Here is a 24,087-nt window from a genome sequence, read left to right on the forward strand (position 1 = left end):
TCCTCCCATGATCGGGGAGGGAAAGGTACCTACCGTAACCGTAGGTAGGAGGCCCGGGCATCAGTGCGGACACTCCGCCAACCGCCGCCACGGGGCGGATAAGAACACACACCGCATACGCACACACACACCCAAGAAAGATGAGGCATGGGAAGAAGTGTCAAGTTACACACGTACGCAAACAAAGCTGCGAGCAGAAAGATCGGAAGAGAAACAGAATACGTCCGAGGGCTCCCCTTTTTTTGCTTTCTTCCTATGTCATGTTCTACGACCCAGGTCCGAGAGTTGTTTTTTTGCTGCAGCTGTGTGTAAGACAGAAAACCGGTCCGCCGCACAACCGCCACCAGTCAGGCCTGCGTCTTCGGAGCCGTTCACCCACAACTCGGACCTCGACGACAGTTCGGGGTGCCGATGGAGCAAATCGACAGGGGAGACGACGAGACTGGACTGAACTAGTGCCTGGACCGAACTGATATATACCGACATGACGCAGGGCACGTGGGTGAGGGATGGCACATGGAAACGGACGGATGCTCGCGCGCGGATGCCAGTGATACCGGAACAATGACGAAGGCATATCTGTGGACAGACGTGCCAGCTTTTCCCAATGTAAAACGTACATCATCGATTCCCGGTCCGTTGTAAGTAAAACTACACTTATACCTTGAATGAGGTCCTCACTCTTTCATAATCCCAAGACCGCCCAACTACCGACTGTACTTCTCGCGCAGGTATCCATCTGTAGACGCCGATGCCCGAAAGAGAGAAACAAAGAAAACACCCGCAAGGAATTAAAGTTGCTCCCTGATTCACACCTGAAGAGTACAATTCGTACCGTTCTGTCCAATCACCCTTTTTTCCCCGTTGAAACCGCATGGCCCAAGAACTGATTTCAAGCCAAGGCCACTCCGCATTCATACCCCTCCCTATGATCTGTTCTTGTCGTTCGAGTCCTGCTCGGGGGTATAGTTGGTCTCTCCCAACATCTCGGTCGGCCCAGTGGTCATGGCCGTCTGCGTGTTGGGTGCGGGTTGCGTCTGCACCGTCGGGCCCGTAGGTTGCTGCGCCGGGGGCTGTGAGGATGATCGCGCCGCCGCGTTGGCCGTCGCCGCGTGGAGTCTTTGATCGAGTGTCTTGAGGGCGAGCGCGCGTCTCCGCTCCGCCTCCGCCCTTGCGCCGCCGGGGGCGCTACGTTGGATGTAGTTATTTCCGCGTCCCCCGGACATGTTGTCGGCAGAGAATGGGCTGCATATCCGCATCGCGACGAGAACCTCGAAGATTTGGGAAGAGAGCGCGGCAACAAACGGTTTGGCGGGGCTGGGGAAGAATTCGGCAAAGGCGAAAGTCTCGCTGGCGTCTCCGCGCATCGATGTTGGCTGCGAGGCATCGAGGTCGGGGAAGACCTTCTTGTAGAAGCGGAGGTAGGTCCAGCTGGTGAGGAAGCCGGTCACAGCAAGGGAGAAGGAGGCGGTCGTCAGAAGCGGCGTCAGGGTGAGCGCAAGGACAATTCCTAGGTACACGAGCGGGAATCTCGGGACTCGCATGGAGAGAATGCCACGGAAGAGGGTGACAGTGTGCGCCGGGACGAGCTGACTGAAAGCGACGAGGAAGGATATTTGCATCGGAATCGTGCCACCAATGACGGTGAGTCTGTTTGGAGCTTGGTTAGCCTCGGAGCTTCCGGCATTTTTGTAAGAGAGGGCTCTACATACGTCCAACGCTCGTTCCTCGTCAGAGTAAAGAAGACGATCATGGTCGCAAACGTGAGGGTATTCGGAATCAGAGCTGTGATGGCAACAAACTTGGCCAGCTCCGCCGACGACCAAGCTCTCTCGAGATATCTTCCGCCATGGTATATGGTCACGCCGGCAATGCCTAGGGTGAAGATGTTGTTCTCAACCAATGTTGAGGTCAAGAAGGTCCACGGGTAAATAAGGGAGAGCTGAGGGATGAGCGTGAGGTAGGGTATCACGATCTCTGAGGTTGCGCTCCATTGGCGATAGCGGATCGCAGCGCTCAAGAAAGACTGCAATACGAGCACGGCCAGGAGGCCACGGGTGACCGGGGGGATGTTGATTCGGGGCGGCATCTTGCGTACAGCTTCCGGTCGGACGGCGAACGTCAACAGCGCATCTAGGGTGGGTTTCGTGATAGGACGAGCTCGGTTTTTGGCCGTCCAGCTTGCACATCCGTAGAGCCTCACCCAAGGGGACACTTTGGTATGGCGGCCCGGGGTCGTTTCAGTGGAGCTAAAAGACGGGTGATAGTTGTTCCAGGAAGAAGCTAAGCCTGGTTGGGTCAAGGACCTAGGAGCTTAGCGCACTGGCCATGCAGACCCATTTTGGCGGGAATTGACACGGGCAGCAGCCTTTTGAGGTTTCAAGGGTACGTACCCCGTACCTATCTTGAGGTGTTTCGAGCCACGTTCCCCCCGGACTCCCTCTCCAGAGCTCGATGTACGTCTGCTCAGCCTGTCAGATCCTTAACGACGGTCCATCTCTCAGCCGCCTTCTAGGTGCCAGAACTCGGAGGCCCTTACTCAAGAAGCAGCCCCGACATTCGGTTGATTCGGAGGTGTGCTGCGGTGCACGAGGCAGCAGCCAGCAGCAAGCAAGCAGCAGCAGACAGACGCACAAACAGCACAAGCAGGCCCCAGAGTTTTTCATCTGCAGGGCGACGAACGGGCTTGGAGGGGCGTGGGAGTGTTCCACTGGTGGAGCCGACAAGTCCTCGATGCGGTCGAAACGGGAGATCTCGTGGCTCCATCCCTGCAGGGCACTCCAAGGGCACTTGGTTCGGTTGAACGCCAGCCCAGCCCGGCCGTGTCAGCAGAAGCCGCCGTCATCCACCCTTTTCCCTTCCCACTCGTGCCACCCGGCAGTAGGCCTTGCTTGCTGTGTCTCCTTATCAGCCTGGCCAAGACCAGAATCGAAGAAAAGACCATTCAACGCTGGTCAGCTACGCGAGGAATGCTGAGGCGTGTTGGACACTCTCGCTTCCCCAAGGTCTCCCGGCCCAAATTTGAAGGCACTTTTGGTGAGGGTTCTAGAGGTGGAACTGACTCGAGATCATGGCCCCTGGGCGCCTTCGGACGGTGCCGCAAACCTCGGACGGCCCCCCCTTGGACCGTCAGAGAAGCCAGCTAGATCATTCATTGCTTGGCTACAGTTAGGTTGGCTCGGCCAATGGCACTAGCAATAAAGCAGGCCGTTGCTTTGGCCATGGCCATCACGAAGGGCATGGAAAGTCTTCAATTTGGTGGGTTTATCGCCACCCTATCGATCGCATGTCATCTGCAGAGTGGTCGTCAATTTACCGTCCCCTCTGGCCCAGCGGGTAAGGACCGACAAACCCCGGCGTCATAAAATACCCCAGACGCAGGCGGACATCACGCTGGGATGCATGTCGCCATTGATTAGACGGTCTCGGAAAAGAGAATCAGCATCAGCACCGGCCTCAGGATCAATGGCGTCCGTGCCAGGATGGCTAGGGTTTGGCTCTGTGCTCAGAGGCGCCTCTGAATGATGAGCGGCCTGCCATTCCCAGGGGTGTTTCCGAACACCAAAACGTTGGCCGACGTTGACGGGATGGAGTTTGACCACAAAACCAGCTCCCATTCGGCTTGGCCTGATGTGCCGGTGTGAGTGGCTAGTAACCAGTGGTCACAGACAAGCGGTGGCAGGGGGCCCTGAAGAAGTCCCCGGAGCTATTAAAGATCGAAGGCCATGCAGCCATCACATCCTTGTCCACACCCACCCAGGGCGCCTCGCAGCCAGCAGTTTCCCGCCAGGGAAGGCCCCTTGATGGGCAATGCCACGTACACACACAAGAGACTGGCGAGTCGACGAGAAGTCGATGAGGGAGACGGAGGGGAGCACAGGAAAACATGATGCCCGTCGCATCAACCGATAATGGCATTCCCTTGCCGTCACCACGCCCTCTAAGCGTGGGATGGCTCGCCTTACCGAGAGGCATTTCTAACACACCGTCCTGCACAACACTACCTCGAACCCCAGCTGCTGTCATGATTGGAATCCCCCACTCGGGACCGTACCTTGCCTTGTCTTCCAGGGTACGTACACGACGGGTAGGAATTGGAAACAGACGACAAACCGCTGCCCATCTGCGCGGGCTGCAGCCCCAAGAGGCGCGGCCCTCTCTCGGCATTAGCCTCCAGGGCAGTGGCCGCATGGGGCGAAAAGAGAAGAGCATGTACGGTATCGACTTGTGCATACAAAGGCAAGCTACACCACGCTAGGCCGCGCCGCATTCCAGAGATGGTTGGGCGGAGACGTCAGGACGCTGCGCTGCGTGCTGCACTGCGCTGCACCAGCGCCAGAGCAAACAAGCACCCAGAGCTGGTGCGGACGCGGGTGCCAGTGCCTGTCCTGCCCTTTTGAGGCCTTCGAAGGCATGCTTGCTCTGTTCTTCCGGACTCACGGGGGTGCTTCCGCTCATTGTCGAAGGCAGCTTATTTTTACGCCTCTTGGCGACTCGCTAGCACAGGGTTTGGGGCCAGAAGTTAAGATTGGAACCGATTCGAGACGAAAAGACCGTGTCTCTCCTTTGCACCTCCGACCGGTGAGGTGGAGATCGTGGTGGAATTCCACGACGACACGGGAGGGTGAGCCGACGGACGGAGCACGGAGAGGGTCATCAATGGTGACACAAAGATTGATTTGACTGGCGCAAATGCATTGGAAGTGACCGAATGGCGCGCGCACCAGTTGTGGGAATGCCGCAGCGCAGCGTCCCTCTGTGCCGACGACAAGAGTCAGATGGACGGTTGACCAGCGCAGCGCGACCTTGGAGCCAATTCTGCGTTTCCATTGCTCCAGGAAACTGGGGAGAGGTATTACATAAGGTGGGTTTTGAGGGGGCTCATCAGGCAGCCAGCCAATCTGTGCATATCGTGAGGATATGTCCCAATGTACTTTTTCAATGTACCTCCAACATCTGCAGCCGTCCTCCAGCTGTCCGGCCCTCTGCCTGGAAGAGCCCAGCATCCACGGTGTCTTGCTTGTTCTGGACCCCTGAAACGATCGAGTTTTTTTCCTTTTGATGCGGTCACGCACAGCAGCGCCGTCTCCAGAGGCCGATACGTATACATACATAATACAGTCGCTTCCTCCAGTGCGCACCCACGGTGGCCAGACGTGAAGATCGTCGCGGAGGATGAGAGGGAACGCGATCAAGGATATGCGAGCCCCCCTCCCCCTGGACTGGACCGAACCTGAAGATGAGCCACGCTTGCGCACTGCCTGCCGACGGGAAGCGTGACTGTCGCCAGTCGCTTGCCAACATTACACGACAGCGCGAGAGACCATCGAACATTATCGCCAACCGCGAGAGATGCAGTGCAAAATGCGCTTCGGACATCAGGCACGCGCGAGGTACCCGGCGGGCTGGCCAAGGTACGGGCGACGACTGCACAGCGACACACAAAGTACCTCAGACATGGCGCAAGGGGCGGCATTGTGACTGGGTGTCAGGGCCACCTCCAAGTCCCCAAATGTGGCTCTCCCGGAACCCTGTCTTTAGTCGTAGCCCCAAACACCACCCCCAAATCTGATGGACCACAACAACAAATTGATGGACGGGACCACGGGATTAAACAGAGAATTATCGTTTTCTCGAAGCCCGCCCGCACTCGTACCGGCTGGCCCTCCGCTGCTTGAGCTTCTCTCTGGGTTCCATCCTCTCCACCTTGGATAAATACAGCCAGCTCAGCCCATCCCAGCCGGCCCAGTCCAGCACAAACACGGCATCATCACCTGGTTCCCCTGAAGGGTGACGAATGACGAGGGCGTTTATGGTTCACATGAACCTGGGCCTCGGGAAGAAGGCTAAGGCGAGAGCAAAAAGCCAAACACTATCAACGGATGGCCTCCCAGGTTTGCCTTCATCTCAATCAGAGTGCAAAAACAGCACATGGCCCGGCAATGGATTAAGTATCTTGAGAACGGTCCCAAAGGTACGCTGAAGGTTGAGTACGTTAGATCATGCATTTGAGGCGACTCCACTCCCGTCCGACGTAGGTAAGGTACGTAGCTTCTGTCGACGGTACGTACCCTCTCTTTTGTTCCTCCAACTTCAGCGTCCCGTCCCAGTCGATGGGAAGTCTCCAACAATTGTGTCTGGTTGATGCTGGCTGCGCTCGTTCATTCATCACTGTTCCCTGGGACTCGTAAAGCCCCGACCGGGGAACCAGGGCCTCAGGCTGGTCCTCTCCCCCTTGGGCGGTTCCCTGCCGTGCGTGTCCTGCGACTTGGCTTTTGTGCGCAGATTTGCAGCAGCGTTGAATTGCTGTGCCATGCGTCCAAAGGCCGGGCTGGGGGGGGGAGGGACGAAGTCGATTGGAGATTGAACTGGGCGTGGAAGCCTCGAACAACCAGAAGCAACCCTAGCCGGCGCGGGTGGGAAGACGGCCGATGAACGCCAACGCCAAAGCCAAAGCCAAACACCTCAGCCATGTGCCTGCTGTCGCGGCCGCGCGAGAACGAAAGACAGATGGACGAAAAGAAGCTGAAAGTGTGTGCGTAAGGAATGTGTGACTTGTGCCAATCCCGTCCTGTCCCAGTCGCACTTCTCTCCTGTGTCTCTCCTAGCCATCAGTCAGTGTGCCTGTCTCTTTCTCCCCCAGTCCTAGTCGACGTCCGTAGGCCGGTAAAAGACGCTAGGATGCTAAGGTAAGGAAAGGAAGGATGTGGCGGTACGTACCCTTTTTTAAAGGTAAAGCGAGGATGATGAGTGTGAGTGTGAGTGTGAGTATGAGTGCGAGCGTGAGGTAGGTGGTCCAGAGGCAAGGCAGTAGTGGTACTGGTAGTGTAGTAGCACCAGTTGGATTCAATGGCGGGCACTGGCTGGGCTGCTGGGACTAGCGCCACGCCTCACGCCTGGTCTCGCCTAACAAGGTACCTTGCCTACGTACCGCCAGATTCAGATTCGCCCATCCTTCCATTTCATCCACTCTTGCGGGCTTCTTCAATCTTCAATCTTTCCTCTCATCTTGAAAACGACGATACGATTCCGCGACAGACGCTCCCTCGACGACGCACCGAAACACGCCCAAGAAGGACCTCGTCGGCATCCTCATCGATTCACCTCACAGATCCGGACTTCGATACGCCGCCCATTGCGGCACCGCGCGGCATGGTCACCAAGGAATTCCTCGACTCGGACAGAGTCAACTTCCTCGTCTGGAGGTGAGTTCACCCTTTTTGCGTCTCACCCACACCCTCCACCGCACGCCGGAACACACAGTCGCGCACCTCACTCTCACCTCACGACTTTGCCCTTTGCACTCCGTCACGTTTTCCCCCCTGCTTGCAGCGACTCTCTCGCGACCAGAGCCTCCCCGATGGCATTGCTAACGTGTCGGCCCCAGATACCTCTTGGAGAGCAGTATGTGATGATCGTCCAGACACACCCGTCAGCGACAGCTGGGGGTGGGCCGTGGCTTGTTTTTCTAACGTTTGCAGATTACCGCGAGACCGCAGCCAAGTTCCAGAAGGAGTGGCACGTTCAGCAACCTCATCGCCAATTTGATTTCGCAAACCACGTCAAGAGTCATGCATTGGTGTCCGTCATCAACAAAGGCCTCTGCTACCAAGCCCTTGAGAGGGAACACGCAACCAAGGTATCCCAATTCGCATCCGACCGACGTGTGGCTGGCACTCGCCTCTTCGTCTTCTCTCCCCGGCGCCGAGGGTGATGGCGGCAGCGCAGCCCGAGGCGACCAAAGGGTAGACGGAGATGTGAGTGTGGGTAACGTAACGTACGAACAGCAAACTGACACTTTTTTTGCGCGTGCAGCAGGTGCCTCAAGATGCAGCGGCAGCGGCCGAAGCATTGCAGGTGGGGTTGTTTGGGCCATTGATCCCCCAGCCGCCTCACAAGATCGAGGAGGATGAGGACGCGGACGGGGAGGTAGACGACACGGAAATGGAGGTCGAAAACTCTCGAAAACGCCAACTTGACAGCCGGCCACAGCAGCACCTGGTGAATGGCGGCTCACCCAGCAAGCGGCCCAGGCTCAGCAATGGGTACGAAAGCACGAATGGGGCGGATGCAGCCACGGACCCCATGGAGCTAGACAACCACGGGGACAACAACCACGCCTACCCGTCGCCCCTGGAAGGCGAACAAGCTCCGACGCCCACTCCGAGAACAGATGGCCCCGAGCAGGGCACGCAGGTCGACAAAGTCCAGGAATTGGCAACAGAGACGACGTTTTTGCGATTAATGCCCGATGACACCACTTCCACCGCCAGCAACCCGCAGGACGGCGCCGCCGCGACGACTACCGCAGCGACCGGTGCCGCTTCGCCCTCGCCAGCCAACGGTGAAAATGCACCCATCTTGTTGCGCTGCGAGTGGAACCCCAAGGACCCATCCATCTTGGCGGCTGCTGGAACCGATGCGCTAGCCCGGATTTGGACCATCTCACGTTCAAGCACTATGACGCCTGCGCCTGATTCCGAGTCCGACGGTCACGTGCATGGCGTCCATCGCCCTTACCACAGTCTCATGGACGACGAGACTCCAAAGTCAGCAACTGTCGGTCAGCTTGCCTGGAACTGGGGGGGAACAGCCATTGCCATCGCGGCCGAGTACGGCGACAAGGCATCTGTTCACATCTGGGCCAAGGACGGCTCGCATGTCGACAAGTTCGACGTCTCGGACCCTCCGGTGATCAAGCTCCGTTGGAGCCCAAGCGACGCCGCTCTGCTGGCCATTGCCCCCGATAACAGCAACGGCAATGGCAACGGAGGCGCGCTGGTCACCGTCTATCACTCACTGACCTCGGCCACCTTGTCGTATTTCCTCCCGAACCACGACCTGCTGAACTGGCCCCTCGACGCGGCATGGACAAGCGAGACAGAGTTCCTCCTCACCGGCGGCGACGTGATGCTGTCACTGAGGTGCACCGACACGGCCATCCTGCCGAACAAGAAGTTTGAGAGTCGGGACGACGACACTTTCACCCAGGTGGCGTATGACTGGCGCTCAAAGCTGGCTGCCACGTCAAGCGACAAGGGTATCCTTGATGTAAGTATCCCGAAACGCCTGTGCAATGAAGATCGGCTCACTCAACCTTTTTAGCTCTGGGATGAAAACGGTCAGCGCCGGTCCATAACTGCTCACTCTGGTGCAATCACCGCACTGCAATGGCAACCCCTGCCGGCCGACTCAAGCCCGCCCGAAGACGAGCGCCTTATTGCGACTGGAGGTGACGACTGCGCGATTCTCATTTGGAATGCCAAATTCCCAGATCAGAAACCCAAGTCCTACTTCACGATGGAGTCACCAATTGTCGCTGTCTCATTTACTCCGGATGGAGCCTTCATTGCGGGAGCCACCGCCGGTCACATTCTCATTTGGAAGGTTGGAGAGCACACGATGCCACGTGCGAGCTGGAGCAGGGCGCCACATCCGGGCTGGTTGAGTCCCAAGGCGAATTCGGAGCCGGAGGAAGAGGATGAACACTGTCTGTGTTGGGATGCTGATGGACAGAGACTCGCGTACGGAGCCAACAGCCGAGTAAGTATCCATCATGATGTTTGAATGCTGCGACCATCTCTGACATTTCTCAGTTGGCTGTCATTAACTTCAGCCGGTAAATCTCAGCAACCATGGGCTCGCTCACACATCTACGATCATGATATCCGACATGCTCGACTGAGAGTCTATGAGAGAACTCGCGGTTTCGCAAGGCAAAGCACCCTGCGCGGCAGAGCGTTTACATCATTATCATCATCATCTAGGCCATTCAGACACGACAATCCAGGTCGTGCTCCTTTCCTAGGCCACACATTCTACGGTTTCCGGCGTCGCGGGCGGTGTTGTTACTGAGGATACCAGGCGGTCAGGTCCTCAATGGTGGGAGCTGGGGAGAGCCGGCTGCCATTTTGCATACGCATACCTTCATCTACAGGTGGTTTCTGGAGAGAAAGAGGATGGGAGTCAGCGTTGGGTTAGAGTGGGAGCAGCGGTAGATAATTCGGTCGCTTTCGTCGTGTCGAGTTGTCTTTTTGTTCAAAAGGGTCTGTCTGGAAGCGGGAGAGGGGGATACATCACTTGCCACTCGCAGGGTCAGCGCGTTGTACAATATGCCTGTATATACCAACCAAACCGATATGACAAAAAACAAAACAAAGGAGGTTTCGACTCAGTTGTCGCGATGCTGACGGGATGCCAATGTACTTGAAATGCTACATCAATTCGGGCATGCTTTGGAAGGTCCAAAACAGATGGCCTTGATTCCGTCCGCCACAGTAAGAGCCAGATGCGAAAGAGCTTGTCACACGTCATTCGGAGCATTGAAGTCTGAAGAAATACAACGAGCGCAAGGGACGTCGTCGCTGTCCGACGTCAAGATAGACTCTAGCGACAAAATACTACTACCTTGCAAAGCATATCAAAGCAAGGCATCATATGTCCTTGGCACGTAAGGCCTGGCAGAAGCTCTGCCCGAATTCAACCTCATGCGGCGGTGTGGCTAGGCTGGGCTAGAAACTCAATCAACGGCGGCGCACTTGTTCTCCATGAAACACGATGGCTGTTAGTCAATCAACTCTAAACCCACCCAGCAGCCAGGCACCGATTGCGCAAACGCGGGGGATTAAGGTATGCTGGCTGGGTATGGTCACACTGGAAAGGCGCTTGCGACAAAAAAAAAGGCTGCTGTGCAGTGGCCCCGCATCGGATCCGACCCCTCCTCCATTCCCGCGCCGCGCCGCAGCAGCTAGCCCCCCAGCGCGCGCGTCACAAGCTCAGAAGCGGGCGGACGACAAACCGCCGACCAGCAACGACATCCGTGCAGCGATAATACCTTTGTTCCGCGACCTCGTCCGTTTGACACTCCCGGGTGCGAAACCATTCATTGTGCGAGACTCGAGCTTTCACTTGTATTCGGCTCTTGCCTTTCTCGCAGATATCTTCGTAACTGCGTCTCTCTTTGTCCATTCCTTGCCTGCTCTTCGTGTGAGGGAGACGGGAGGGCCAACAAGCAGCAGCCGCCGTCACCGCTCCTTCTCAACCCTCACCTCACCAGGCATACCTTCCTCGGAAATCAATACCACACACAGAACATAAGAAGTAACCGTCCAAAATGTCAAACCAGTACTACAGCCCCCACCAGCAGCACCAGCAACGCTTCTACCCCGCCGGCGCCCAGCAGCAACCCTCGACCTCGTCCTCGCACCCGGGCGGCCCGATGATGGAACCCCAGTTCACCCCCGCGATGCGCGACCGCCAGGCTCGCGGCAAGGACCCGTACTCGCCCAGCGACATGGGCATGGAGTCGCCGCCCCGGGCCCCCGGCAAGGTGGGCAGCCTCGGCGGCGGCGGCGACGACGGCGACACGTTCGAGGACCGCAGGCAGAAGCTGTTTGCGATTGAGATCCTGGACGACCCCGAGAAGCTGGCCATGTACGCTTGCAGTCGAGGAGATGTGAGTTGCTCCACTTGCCTGGGACATAGCCTTGTTGAATGAATGAGACACCGGCCTCTGACGCATAAGAGCAGAGCATCCCCGGCACCAGACTTCACTTCACGCGCATTCTGTGCGGTCTGGATACCAAAACGCCGCCGCCACAGCAACAGCATGATCCTCGCAAAGCGTCGGCCTCAAGGCGTGATCCCCGGCGTAGGAGCGCTGGGGGTGATAGGGTTAGTCGGCACTGATTGCGCGGGCGAAGTCCTCAAGATGTACCGGGAGAAAGCTCGATTGGGTCTCCATCGACAACAAGAACATAAATGTCATCAGTCACGTTCTATTAGCAAGCCCGAAGGGTTAAGCGCTGGAGTTGGGTTTAGATCAGTACGAAAGTTCTCCTGCAGTTTGAGCTTTTTCAGAATCAGTAGGGGTGTTGGCATGGGATGTGCTCTGTTGGTACTGGCTTGAGCACAAGGATGAATCATCCCGTCCCGGTCTCACGCAAGTCATGAGTTACGAAGTCACGGGTCACCGATCTGGTTACCGGCGTTACTAGGTATCATTCAAAGCGAGAATCATGCAAGTTTACCAAGGAATTGTGGTCAAAGTCTAGTCATTGATGTGACAATGTCGTCGCTGGTGTCCGCACTGGATCAGCCAGCTGACCTAAGTTATGTTCTGTCCCTATCTAGGTATCCGCAGGTATCCAAGACCGTAGCCATCATGAATTACACAATTACACTGCCTAGGCTGTGACGTGTGCATGCCCATGCTAAACAATATGGGACTTTTGAAAGCTGAAACGGGAAATGAAAAGGTAAACACCACCAACTCCGAATAATGCAATGATGGATAACTGTAGTCCTCCTTTTTCCGGACATCTTTGGGCCCTCTATCCTGTCATCTCTTCAATATGAGATTATGCGTATCTGGCGCTCTGCGTTCTATGCATTTGCCAGTCCTGGTTAGGGTATGGTGCGTATTGCGGAGGAGCACCGGGACGAGTAGCCACCGGGGGCGGCGGAGGCACGTTGGATTGACCCCAAGCCCCTCCGTAGCCGTTCCAGCCTCCCATCGGTGGCTGAACAGGCTTGAGCCTCCTGGCACGCGTACGGCTTCTGCTTCTACGACAGGCGCCGCACACACAACTGCAAAGGGCTACGAGAACAAGCAGACCAACTACACATACTATGGGGATGAAGATGGCCTTGTTGTTCTTGATCCAGTCCAGAATCTCATCACCAGCATTGGAACCAACACACTGTCCGTTGGAACACTTGCCGTTGCCCTGACAGGTAGTTCCGTCAAGGAAGTTCTGGTTCATGGTAACACAACCGGACCCGATACTCGGGACATTGCAAGCAATTAAGCAGTCCTGGTTGCTGCAAGAAGTGACCGAGGTGGTGTTCGTCCGGGCACCCCAAGCCGTCTTGCACTGTTGATCGCGGGAGGTGCATTGACCTGAAGCGCAAGTCAAGCCGTCGCTGGAATTGCCGCACGAGTCTCCGTCGTCCTTGTGCTTGTCCGTAGGGCAGGAGGACGAAGTGCCGCTGCATACCTCCTCCGGATCGCAGGAGCCGGTGCTCGCTCGGCAAACAGTTCCGTTGCTGGCAAACTGGCACTGACCGTTGCAGCAGTCCTCGTTGGAGGGGTCGCAAACCGAGCCGGTGGTAAACTTGCAAGTCGTAGGGTTACAGCAGCTGTTGCTGCCACATCCATTTTCACCGCCGCAATCGCAGTCCTCGCCTGACTCGACAATACCGTTACCGCACTGGCTCTCAAGGATAGTCTTGACGTCGCGGTTGTTTGTAAGACACGTCGACTTCACCTGATTGCGGAGAAGACCAGAGCAGATATTGCCGATACTGCAAGGTGAAAATGCCTTGATACCGGTGGCTGTAGAGGGGTTCATAATGTACTGTCCTGCCGCGTTGCAAGTGCTGGAGCTCAGCGGGCAGCACCTGTTCAAATTAGAATCGCCATTGCTGCAGGTGTCCGATGTGCAGTCGTGCACAGCACCAAATGTGTGACCGACTTCGTGAGCAATGACCTGCCATTCACTGGGTGTTTGAATGACGACGTTCGCGGAAGCGACAGTCTCGTTGTCCGAAGATTGCGATCCGCTCACACAAGCCTGGCCCAACCATGCGAGGCCGACGGCAGAGTCGGTCCCACAAGTACTCAACAGGGTCCAGAAAGCATTTGTGTCCTTGGAATTGCCGCGCCATGCGGAGAAAAGACTCAGTCGATCCGTGATGGTGACGCTGTTGCTGCATGCTACGTTCCAAGGCGCGGAGGAGCTGGCTGTTCCCGGGCAGTTGGCGTCACTGATAGTCAGATTCTGGATTCCGAGTGAGATATTGAAAGTGCTCTCATACACCTCGGACGCTGCGTTGATCACCTGAATGATGTTGGATCTAACAGACTGGGTCGAGTTGAAAGCAGCCGTGTAAGTGCAGTCGGTGGCGACACCCAGCAGCGCGATCTTGCGCGTCGTCGGGCAACCGCTCGTCTGTCCAATGGTAGAAACCAAGTTGACGCCTGCACCATTGTTACCGGTGCTGCCAGTATCGGTCTGTCGTCCAAAGATGTTGCGTCCGAAAAGAGAGTTCGTGGCGACGGATTGAAAGGGCTCGAGCCCCCGTGCGTCGAGAGGATCGTACTGGGCGTTGAAGCCCAAGCTGTCCGAGTTGCATGACGTCCGGCCGAAGACATCCCGCTTCAAATCCTCCCGGTCGTAGTAGTAATCAAGAATGTCCGAGTCCCTCCATACCACCATGTAGTCGTCGGGGTTCCGGCTGGTCGGGGCATCGGGGTCTTCGCGGTGCTTCCGTTGGCGGTAGTTGGATCCAGTCAGCACGTGGTGGGGGTCGCCGTCAATGCGGAACGCGCCCTCGAAGATGGGCTCGGCGCCGTCTCGATGGATGGTGATTCTTGCCCAACCAACATGCGTCCATTCGGTGTTTCCGTCGTGTCGAATAAAAGTCTTGCCCCTGAATACGCGATGTTCTGAGCGGTCCACCGACTCCGTCTTGCGAATCTTGCCGTCTGCGCCCAGATAGTTCACCTCGAAGTTGTCCCCCAAAATGTCGTGATTAGGCTCCAGCGCTAAACGGACCTCCTGTTGCTTGTCGTGAAGTGCGAAAGTGAGGTCGAAATGTGAAAGAGCATGGCAATGCTGTGAAGGCGAATGCAGCACAGCATCTTCGAGGATAGTGACATACTTCAGCGGGTTCCGCTGTGTTGAGTGCGCTGGGGAATGTTAGCGGCGCGCTCTCATTACTTGCCTCACCACCTCCACCACTTAAGGTTAAAACCATACCTAATGTTCCTTGCGCGATGACTGCTAGGCCGACAAAGGCGGCAGCGATGGTCTTGAAGCTGACCATCGTTGTGGTTGTTCCCCGCAAACGGGGTGAGGCTCGGGGAGGCCTCTTGCGACGGCGCTGCGTAAGCCTCCAGATAGGGGTTCTGCGGTCGTCGTTGTCGTCGTGGGAGCGCGGCAAGTGGTCGTGAAGGGCCCGTATTCGCGTGTTTGGTGGCAAGGGCGGAAGCAAAGGGGAGAAAAAGGATTAAAATAAAAGAGAACGAATGTATGTGGTTGTGTCGAAAGAAAGAATGGAAGTCCGGAACGTTGGGTTGGGTCCCTTGGTGCCGGCGACAGACGGAAGGAGGAGCAGCAGCAGCAGACCTCACTCAGCAGCAGTCAGCAGACAGGCGAGACTGGCAACCAGGAGGAAGGAAGGCTATGGGATTCTCGGGGGGGCGTCGGTCGGTCGGTGTCGCTGGACGGGGCCAGTGGATTGCGCAACACGATCTCTTGGTACGGGGGCGTGGACCAACTGTATTGGAGCGCCCAGGTGCGGTGGATTCCAGAGGCGGCTGGGCGACTTGGTCACTCTTGGCTTAGTGTACCGCGCAGCACGGCAGTGGCAAGCACCAAGACAGAGGTACCCCTTCCGAGCTTGGGACACAAGGACCGCGCTAGCGCCAAATGAGGCCTGGCTGGGTTCCCACTCAGGGACCTTACCTAAGGCGACCCGGGCAGTGGAAGCCTGCCTTCTCCCTGTTTCACTGCTGCTGTTAGCTGGTACATTGACACGAACATAGTGCTTTCCAGTTTTAATTTTTCGACCCGGTCGATCCCCCAAGCACCCGGACTGACGCTACCGCTGCTCGCACTCGTGGCACACACGCACGCGAGAACACTCGCGCTCACGCCGCCGTCGGCTCGCGATGCTCTAACTTTGCCCAGGAGAGACTGCGAAGGCAACTGCCGTCTCTCAGTCTCTCAGAGAGGTGTCGCCGTCACCGTCTGTCGCCGCCAGAGCCGCAAGCCTCACGGGTCCGACCACGACGCAACACCGCCATTATTGCAGTATTATGGCCTGACGTTCGCCATCCACAGCCATGGCGGTTCGTCTCAAGACCACAACAGCTGCAGAATAATATGCAGATGCAAGAAATAAACTCGTTCGAACTCACCTCACCAATCTTCGACGAGGGAATCCTGGCAACTGGCCAAGATCTCTCTCCCAGAATCTGATACCGTCCCCGTCTGAGCTGAACCACACGGGTGAAGGCCGTTACAGTCAACCTCCAAAGCAGCACCCAGAAGGGCAACCGAGCCGATAATTGGGGAGGGGATGTGGGAGGGATTGATGGGATGACAGCAAAGGGGAAATGCTGCAGTGCGGGATACGCATGTCAGCTACTAACAGATCCCGACCGTCTATTCTTAGCGGCTTTGATATCGTCGGATACGTACCTTCACCACCCTTGACCGACTTGCGACCTCTGCACTGTCAGGACAACGCCTCTCCGTCCCTCGCGTTTCAGAGCCAATGGCACGCTGTTTGAGTCGCTGTTGGTGCTTCGAGCCAATGATTATTCGCTCAGCTCGGTGTTCGTTGGAACGGTCACGACAAATTGAATGTGATGACTGGGGAGCAACGTGTTGTGGGATGAAATGGTGGGTAAGAACGATGAGATCTTTCTAAACCTGCTCGATGCCAACCATCACAGCCGACGCGAGGGCCACGCACCTTGATGCTTAAGTATCAAATCGAACGCTTCCACCAAGCCGGGTCTAGGCCGACATTCTCTACTCTGCACCTTTTCGGTGGACCTTCGACTGCCAATGCCACGCCAAACATCACTTGCCTTGTTGTTGGTCTTCACGTCGCAGACGCCCATGACACTAGCCCCCGCCGTGTCGGAGTGGACGGTCTTGTGAGTCTCAAGGTAAGCTTATGAGCTTACGTCTCCCCTCTGCAACCCAGCCTGGCCTCGGGGCTGAGCAGGCTTGGCTAGAAGTCTCTGACGAGCACTGGGAGCGGCCGCTAGTCCCAACTCGGCTTTGATGTCACCGATTCTTTTACCCAGTGTCAATGTCTTGGCTCTTAGTGCCAGTTCGTTATCGATTGTCCATCATGTCTCTGATCATCACCAAACAAAACGCCATTGGCTGGAAGCAACGTCGCCTCCCTCTGAAACATCTGTCGAAATACTGATGCACAGCAGATTGCAACTGTTGGAGAACCCCTAGATCCAAGGGCCCCGGTTCTCAAAAACTGAGTTAACAACAGACTCCCGTGCTCGCGGGACAGGGGTCACAAACAAACTCAAAGTGCCGGCACCGACCGAACCAATTAACCAAGTTTTTGTGCGACCGGTTCGACGCGATACATCAGACGGTCTGGATTCTGGAGTCAGCGGAAAGAAGAAAAGCAAAAAAGACTTCTTTCCCCCGCTTTCACAGCCCTCTTTTCGGGTTTAAGACAACTGCCACATCCGACGCCGGCACATTTCGCCATGCAAGTGTGGGCTATCGAACAAGATATCCTGCTTTTGCATTGCGCGTACGGCCCATCCCTCGGTGGCTTTGTTCACGCATGAGAGGCACGCTGGATAATGAACAAAAACTGACGATTGGCCGAGATTGCAGCTATCTAGAGGCCTCCCGGAACGTGCTGGTCTCCATCGACCCCCGCATCGGCTGCCAAATTGCTTCCGGCGGAACGGCACTGCCGAATCCTTATTGCCAAGCTTACTTGGCTTAAACTTGGTTGAGATGTTCACTGCTCCATGAGTACGGCTGTCATCATCTGAACGACGTACAGGGCGGGCAAGTGCAAACGAGGAACGTGGATTTACCATCCGAAAGCTCCGACGCGGCCTCTGGCCTAGTCGATCAATGTCGTCTCGACATCGGTTGCTTGGGGACCATGCATGCGACGATGACAGCCGAATTCAAGCCAATCCTTCAAACAGACCAACACAACACGGATTCACATCTTGGACATTGTGCTACATCACACCAGCCTCACAGGGGCTGATGTTTGAGGCTGAGATTACCGCGTGTAACGAAGTTCAAAGCAGCTCACACAGAGATGAAGGTACCAACACCGACGCCAGCATCACCGATTCGCTTCGCCATCTTGGCTCGCACAGGCTGCAGCCGCCCAGCCGCCGTTGTGAGTGGCTGCCAATCGGTCGGGCTATGAGCCGCATTCCTCCCGACTTCACCGCAGCAGCAGATTGCCAGAAGAAAGGGAAAGCGGCTTTTCTCTCTTGCCATGTCTCGGACATAAGAAGTCCTGATGACATGCCAAGTCTCCTATGTTGAAGCTAGCCCCCAAGGGGATGCCCACACACCCAGAGCGAGATGACGACGTCCTGCTTCTTGCTTTCTAAGCTGTGGTGGCACACCATTTTGCGCAGGTCATGCAGCTCGCTGAGGCTGTGCCATAGGAAGGCCAACGAGAAACGACTATGAGGGGGCGCTGAGTGGCCAACCAACTTCACTGTCGTAAAGGAATTGTTAGAGGGGTACACCTCGTTATCGGAAGACCTGTGGTTGGTTGAAGAGTTGTTTGTTGATTGGTGAGGGCGTTGGATGGGGGGAGTCGTTGGCAAGTTGGCATGCTCAACTCATGCAGGTCCTGAATCGGCGGCTGCTTCCTGTTCGACGACCTTGCGTGGAAACCGCATGCCGGATGGGCACGGTTGCAGAGAGAAACCCATGCGCAGCTGAGGCCGTTGATGGGTCTGGCCGCGCGGGTTCGTAAATTTTCTTGATCTCGGCTCTGATCTCGGTTGTGATATTTGATCCAATACTGCCAGTGTTGGGTTCATGTCACCGCAGCATGCAACTCTGCTCGTCCGAGTGGACCACTGTCGTTTGTGTGTCGTCTCCTGGCATCTTTCTTGATTTGTCGTCGTCGTTGGCACAGCCACGGATGCAACAAGCATCACAACGATGTGCCGGCAATGCGTTCGTAATGGATTAGACAGCCCCGAGTGACTACTGTAGCTCATTCGGCCGCTTCCGCTGATACCCTAATTGCAAACCAACTGCCACCCCAGTGATGATGATTCATAAAAATACTGTCAACACGTAGCACTGCCCAGATGACGATGTTATTGAGAACCTGACATTCCTCGATATCGGGGCGTTGGAGATCCGCTGGCTGAGCTCTATCGAACGTTCCCACGCGCGATACTGCCGACCCAGATGGAAGGGAAGCTCATGCCGAGGCAGGTGCTTGATAATCGATCCCTTTCTGAATTCTGGGAAACCAAGGCAGCCAGGGAGGTCAAGGAAGCCATGAGCCTCTTCCTTGCTGGAGACCGCGTCCTCCCCATCTTTTGATGACGAACATGCCCATCCCTCAGAGACGACCTCTCCAGAGTGCCCGTCGACTGAGCCTTGCGTACAAAGTACAACCACATGCTCTGCAACTGTCACTTCAAACGAACCAACTCTCGCAACACGCACACGCAAGCCGTATCCAAAAGACCCCCAGCGCGATGTCATGGCCGGCCGTGCCCTTCGTCCTCACCACGCACGCCCTAGTGCAGCTACCGGTCCTTGGCATCAGAATGTACACACAAGGACGAAAAGGCGGGACAGTTGACTAGCGGCGCCGAGGTGATGGAAGTCCCGGGGCCGAGGCAGTGCCTTGCGTGGGTCCGAGTGTCAGCAAGTTGCATACGTCCGGGTGCGATTTTGCCTTCGCGGGGGCCCGGGACCCCGTTTGATTCCGCCGATCGGCCGGGGGGCCAACAACGATGACCAGCCCGGTATGTCCGAGACCCTTCAACATCGCGTGTGTTGGGAGACGAGGCGCAGCTGTACGTCCCGTTTCCGATATCATGTATCAATCGGCCCTACCAAGTCGTGTTCAGCGAATCACAATCCGCTATCGCCCCGCTAGTGGAAGAGAAGAGATAAGTTTTCAACGTTTTTTTTGATTTGTAAAAGTAGCTCAAGAACTCTGAATATGTCGCTTATGGCAAAAGAACCCCAATTATCCATCATGGGCTAAGGAGGGAGGTCTCGCCTCTTTGTATCCTCCTCTCCTCGTGGTATCGAATGTCTTCCTCTTTTCCCCTTCTTCATCCCTTCGCTGCGATGGTTTTACTTCTTTCTCTTCTCCTCGTGGACAATGGTGATGATCTTGTCAACGATTGATGGGTCGGACAGCTGTCTCAACGTTAGCCTTCTGGTGTGCATCACTGAGAATGGAGGGAGACATACCGTCGTCACGTCACCAAGCTGGTCCTCCTCGCCAGCCAGAATCTTGCGCAGGATTCTGCGCATGATCTTGCCGGAACGGGTCTTGGGCAGGTCGGGCACAATGTGCACGGCCTTGGGAGCCGCGAAGGGACCGATGCTCTTGCGCACCTGCATGATGAACTCCTTGCGGAGCGCATCCGTGGCCTCGTTGCCGTCCTTGAGGGCGACGAAGGCGTTGACAGCCTGACCGGTGAGCTCGTCGGCAACACCAACGACGGCGGCTTCGGCAATTGAGTGGTGCTCAATGAGCGCGGCCTCGATCTCGGCAGTCGACAAACGGTGACCCGAGACGTTGACAACGTCGTCGACACGTCCGCGGATCCAGTAGAAGCCCTCGTGGTCACGGCCGGCACCGTCTCCGGTGAACTTGATTCATTGTCAGTATTAGTTTGCGGTGTGGAGGCAGTGATACTCACGTAGTAGCCCTTGTAGACGTTGAGGTAGGTGTCCATGTAGCGCCTGTGAGCACCCCAGACGGTGCGGGCCATCGAAGGCCAGGCCTGCTTGAAGGCAAGGACACCCTCCACGTCGTTGCCGTGGATCTCCTCGCCGGAAACAGGGTCGATAATGGCAGGCTCGATGCCGAAGAATGGCAGAGATGCGCTACCAGGCTTGGTGGGTGTGACGCCAGCCAGGGGAGTGATGACGTTGGATCCAGTCTCGGTCTGCCAGTATGTCTGCGAGAAAGGTCAGTTTGGTGCATAACGTATACCGAGACGTGTTTTCACTTACGTCGACAATGTGAGCCTCCTCCTTGCCAACGACCTCAAAGTACCACTTCCAAACCTCGGCGGCAATGGGCTCGCCGACGGAGCCCAAGACACGAAGGTGCTTCATGTCACCCTTGACATGTTGGTCACCGGCGCGCTTCAGCAGACGCAGAGCGGTAGGAGCAACGTAGAACTGGGTGATGCGGTGCTCGGCGATGATATCCCAATATCTTGAGAAGTTGGGATAGGCAGGAGTACCCTCGAAGACGACGGTGGTAACACCAAGCAGCAGAGGCGCGTAAACGACATAGGTGTGGCCGGTAATCCATCCGACATCACCACCACAGAAGTAGCGGTCACCCTCGTGGATGTCGAAGACGTACTTGCCGGTTGCGGCGGCGCCGACGAGGTACCCGCCGGTGGTGTGCAAAACACCCTTAGGCTTGCCGGTAGAACCGGAAGTGTAGAGGAGGAAGAGGGGGTCCTCGGAGTTCATGCGCTCGGGAGGGAAGTAGGCAGGCCACTTCTCGACCTCCTCGTGCCACCACCAATCACGGCCCTTGGTCATGGGCACATCGGCGCCGGTACGCTTGTAGACAAGGACGTGAGAGACATCAGGGCACTGCTTGAGAGCATCGTCGACGATCTTCTTGGTGCCAATCAACTTGCCGCCACGCTTGCCCTCGTCGGTGGTGATGACGACCTTGGAGTTGCCGTCAATGACACGATCGCGGAGGGAGTCGGCAGAGAAACCGGCAAAGACGACGGAGTGGACAGCGCCGATACGGACGCAAGCGAGGAGGGCAATCAGGGCCTCGGGAATCATGGGCAGGTAGATGGCAACGGTATCGCCCTTGCGCACACCCATCTGCTTCAGGACCCAGGCAGTCCTCGAGACCTCTCTAAGGAGCTCGCCGTAGGTGACATTGCGGCCATCGCCAGGCTCGTCGGCCTCGTAGATGATAGCGACGCGGTCGGGATCGGCGAAGGCGTGGCGGTCGACACAGTTGTAAGAAGCGTTGAGCTGGCCCTCAACGAACCAGGCGCTGTCACCTCCCTCGAGAGAGCCGGAATAGACGGTCTGGAAGTCGCTGAACCAGGTCAGGAGCTCGCGAGCCTTGGTGCCCCAGAAGGCCTTGGGGTCGGTGATGGATTCCTTGTACAACTTCTGGTAATCTTCGAGACCTGTGCGAAGGAGGGGCAGAGGGAGCTCCGGTCAGCCAATGAAGAGGCATGGAATTGGGGTAAAGAGGGGAATGACTTACTGCTCAAGTGGGGCTGGCTGGGGTGCTCTGCGGGAAGGCACAGGTAAGTCAGCAAAGTGTCCAATCAGACGAGTCCAAGAGCTTCCAGAGCGCTGAAAGCCCCTCTCTTTTGCCCCTCCCCTTGCGCACAGTCTCCAGTGCCCCTCACGCGACTTTTGGCCGCCAACAGGCCATGGGACGGGATTACGGGTGGGTTTGGGTCTGCAACACGGCGGCGCACTTACTGTCAAGCATCTTCTGGGGAGGATCTGTTGGGAAGCAGTTAGCCATGGTTGTTCCCAACGGAAGAAAAGGAACGACTGCGCGAGAGAGACAGGCAGGCAGAGCTTTGTGTCGAGTGTACAAGCCAATGTACGTTGCGGAGATGGTGGTGTGGTGTTGCTGTCGCTACCGCGCTCTCTACTGGTGCTGCTACTACTGCCGCTGCCGGACGCAGAAGAAGGAAATTGGGGAATGTTCGGGCTTACGGAAGGTGTCAACAAGGTGGGCCTCAGCGACCACAGGGGCCTTTTGTTGCTCTGTTGATGCGGCCATGGTGGCGGGGTTGTGTGTGCGTTTATGAAGGATGCGGGGTACTTTGTGCAGGATTGCAGCTTGTGGTTTGCTGGTGGTGAGGCAGGTCGAGAGACGCTGGAGCTGCTAAGACCGCGAATCGTTCGACGTGGTCTGTCTTTTCGACGTCGTCGGGAGACAAGCGGGCGCTTTCGGTGCAGCTACGGTGGCAAGCGAGGCTGGCAGTATGGCAACTGGCGCAACTCTCCACACACGACGGGCCTTGCTTCTCGATAGCGAGGTTTCGGGTCGCGTGGTTCCTGGGCTGATGGCGGTCCGGGTTTACTGCAGAGCGGGTAGCGGCAGCAGCAAGTTCGCGATTCCAATGGGGCAACTTCAGGCAAAGTGGATGCTGAAGCTGTCACTGTAGAAGAAGCTGGAGGAGGGAGGGCTGGTGATGGATGTAGGATAAAGTGAAGAGGCAAGAAGAGGGAGAAAGTGAGGATGGGAAGAAGAGGGAGACGTAGTAATTAAGAAGATCGACTCCTTTGGTGGCCGGGCTGCGAATTGGACGGGGGACGGGATTGCTTTTAATGGGCGAATGGGGACTTGTCCTGGACGCCGCCAACTGAGCTGGAAGGTGGACTCCAGCTCGAGCCGGAGACACTGCGCTCGGTACGGTGCACCGGTTGAGCTGCTTGCTCCATTGGAGACAGGCCAGACGGCCCAACACCAGGCCACCTTACCCAGCCTAGGAATGGCCCTGGAAGACAAAGACCGAGATCGCTTACTTGTCTACGGACCCTCTCTCCATCAGAACGGATACCCATCTCCATTCATTATTCCATGGCAACGCCTTCTTCATTCACTGCCTAAGGTGACGGAGAAGGTGACTTTACACAAAAGACGCCTCACTCACCGTCACTCGACTTGGTCTTTCTCTAGCCACCTTACTTACGGTGCCAGGAATCTCTTTCCAGCTCCCAATTTTGGAGTGAAATCACGCAGAGGCCCAGCCTGGTAGGGAGCCCCATTCTCGGTACGGGACCACGGTACAGTACAGCCCGATGATGCTAGAGTCGATGGAGAAAAGGGACAAGGCACGCGGAAAGGGGACCTCCATCAGCCCTCCCGCGGCCGCCCATTGGCGAATGGCTTGCCACGGCTCCGCAATCCCATTCGCATCTCGCTGGTAGGTATTACGGCGGCGGCGCGTTACCGCTTGGCCGGGGGTCATGCATCCAGACGTTTTTCCTTTGCCCCGAACCACCTGCGAACCCTCCATTTCCCTGCAACCCCTCGCATCCAAACCAGCCTACCACGACCGATGCAGATACGCAACAGCACTACGCTGCAGTAGCGTCTGAAAGCTGCTTGTCCTGTGAGACGTATCTACTTACCTGCCGTCCGCGCCTGGGTGCTCCTGGGCCGGCCGGTTGGTCCTAACCTGGGGGCGGGGCATTTCAGAAACGGTCATCCATACATGAGTGATAATAACTGGACCTCCGCGAACCCGTGTTGAGCGGCGCCAGAGAGCCTTCTCGTTGGGCCCAAAGTGCTTGGCTAGTCCAGGCAAGTCAACCCTCGTCTGAAAGCAAT

General features: G+C 56.7%; 5 protein-coding genes across 5 annotated transcripts; 2 read left to right on the forward strand and 3 right to left on the reverse strand.

The window, feature by feature from the left end:
• Positions 1 to 926: 926 nt before the first annotated feature.
• RBL19 (Rhomboid-like protein 19) lies at positions 927 to 2,089 on the reverse strand (the record flags this gene model as incomplete). The annotated part of the gene is made up of 2 exons (XM_037318153.1): positions 927 to 1,650; positions 1,713 to 2,089. The coding sequence occupies 2 exons, from the start codon at positions 2,087 to 2,089 to the stop codon at positions 927 to 929; spliced, it is 1,101 nt and encodes a 366-aa protein (XP_037183931.1).
• A 5,063-nt stretch (positions 2,090 to 7,152) lies between these two features.
• Positions 7,153 to 9,623, forward strand: TBL1X (F-box-like/WD repeat-containing protein TBL1X; the record flags this gene model as incomplete). The annotated part of the gene is made up of 6 exons (XM_037318154.1): positions 7,153 to 7,205; positions 7,388 to 7,404; positions 7,482 to 7,639; positions 7,816 to 9,051; positions 9,106 to 9,543; positions 9,597 to 9,623. 6 exons carry the CDS (start codon positions 7,153 to 7,155, stop codon positions 9,621 to 9,623), a joined length of 1,929 nt encoding a protein of 642 aa, XP_037183895.1.
• Positions 9,624 to 11,113: 1,490 nt separating this feature from the next.
• Positions 11,114 to 11,801, forward strand: CGCA056_v002898 (uncharacterized protein; the record flags this gene model as incomplete). The annotated part of the gene is made up of 3 exons (XM_037318155.1): positions 11,114 to 11,455; positions 11,530 to 11,673; positions 11,727 to 11,801. The coding sequence occupies 3 exons, from the start codon at positions 11,114 to 11,116 to the stop codon at positions 11,799 to 11,801; spliced, it is 561 nt and encodes a 186-aa protein (XP_037183925.1).
• A 558-nt stretch (positions 11,802 to 12,359) lies between these two features.
• ADM-B (Disintegrin and metalloproteinase domain-containing protein B) lies at positions 12,360 to 14,829 on the reverse strand (the record flags this gene model as incomplete). The annotated part of the gene is made up of 3 exons (XM_037318156.1): positions 12,360 to 12,521; positions 12,630 to 14,692; positions 14,763 to 14,829. 3 exons carry the CDS (start codon positions 14,827 to 14,829, stop codon positions 12,360 to 12,362), a joined length of 2,292 nt encoding a protein of 763 aa, XP_037183926.1.
• A 5,033-nt stretch (positions 14,830 to 19,862) lies between these two features.
• On the reverse strand, positions 19,863 to 22,530 carry acu-5 (Acetyl-coenzyme A synthetase; the record flags this gene model as incomplete). The annotated part of the gene is made up of 7 exons (XM_037318157.1): positions 19,863 to 19,928; positions 19,983 to 20,387; positions 20,438 to 20,698; positions 20,754 to 21,916; positions 21,997 to 22,023; positions 22,221 to 22,244; positions 22,464 to 22,530. 7 exons carry the CDS (start codon positions 22,528 to 22,530, stop codon positions 19,863 to 19,865), a joined length of 2,013 nt encoding a protein of 670 aa, XP_037183073.1.
• Between the last annotated feature and the right edge of the window lie 1,557 nt (positions 22,531 to 24,087).

Source organism: Colletotrichum aenigma (genome assembly GCF_013390185.1).
Source record: "Colletotrichum aenigma strain Cg56 chromosome Unknown KSG_Cg56_contig02, whole genome shotgun sequence".
In the NCBI taxonomy this organism is placed as follows: Eukaryota; Fungi; Ascomycota; class Sordariomycetes; order Glomerellales; family Glomerellaceae; genus Colletotrichum; species Colletotrichum aenigma.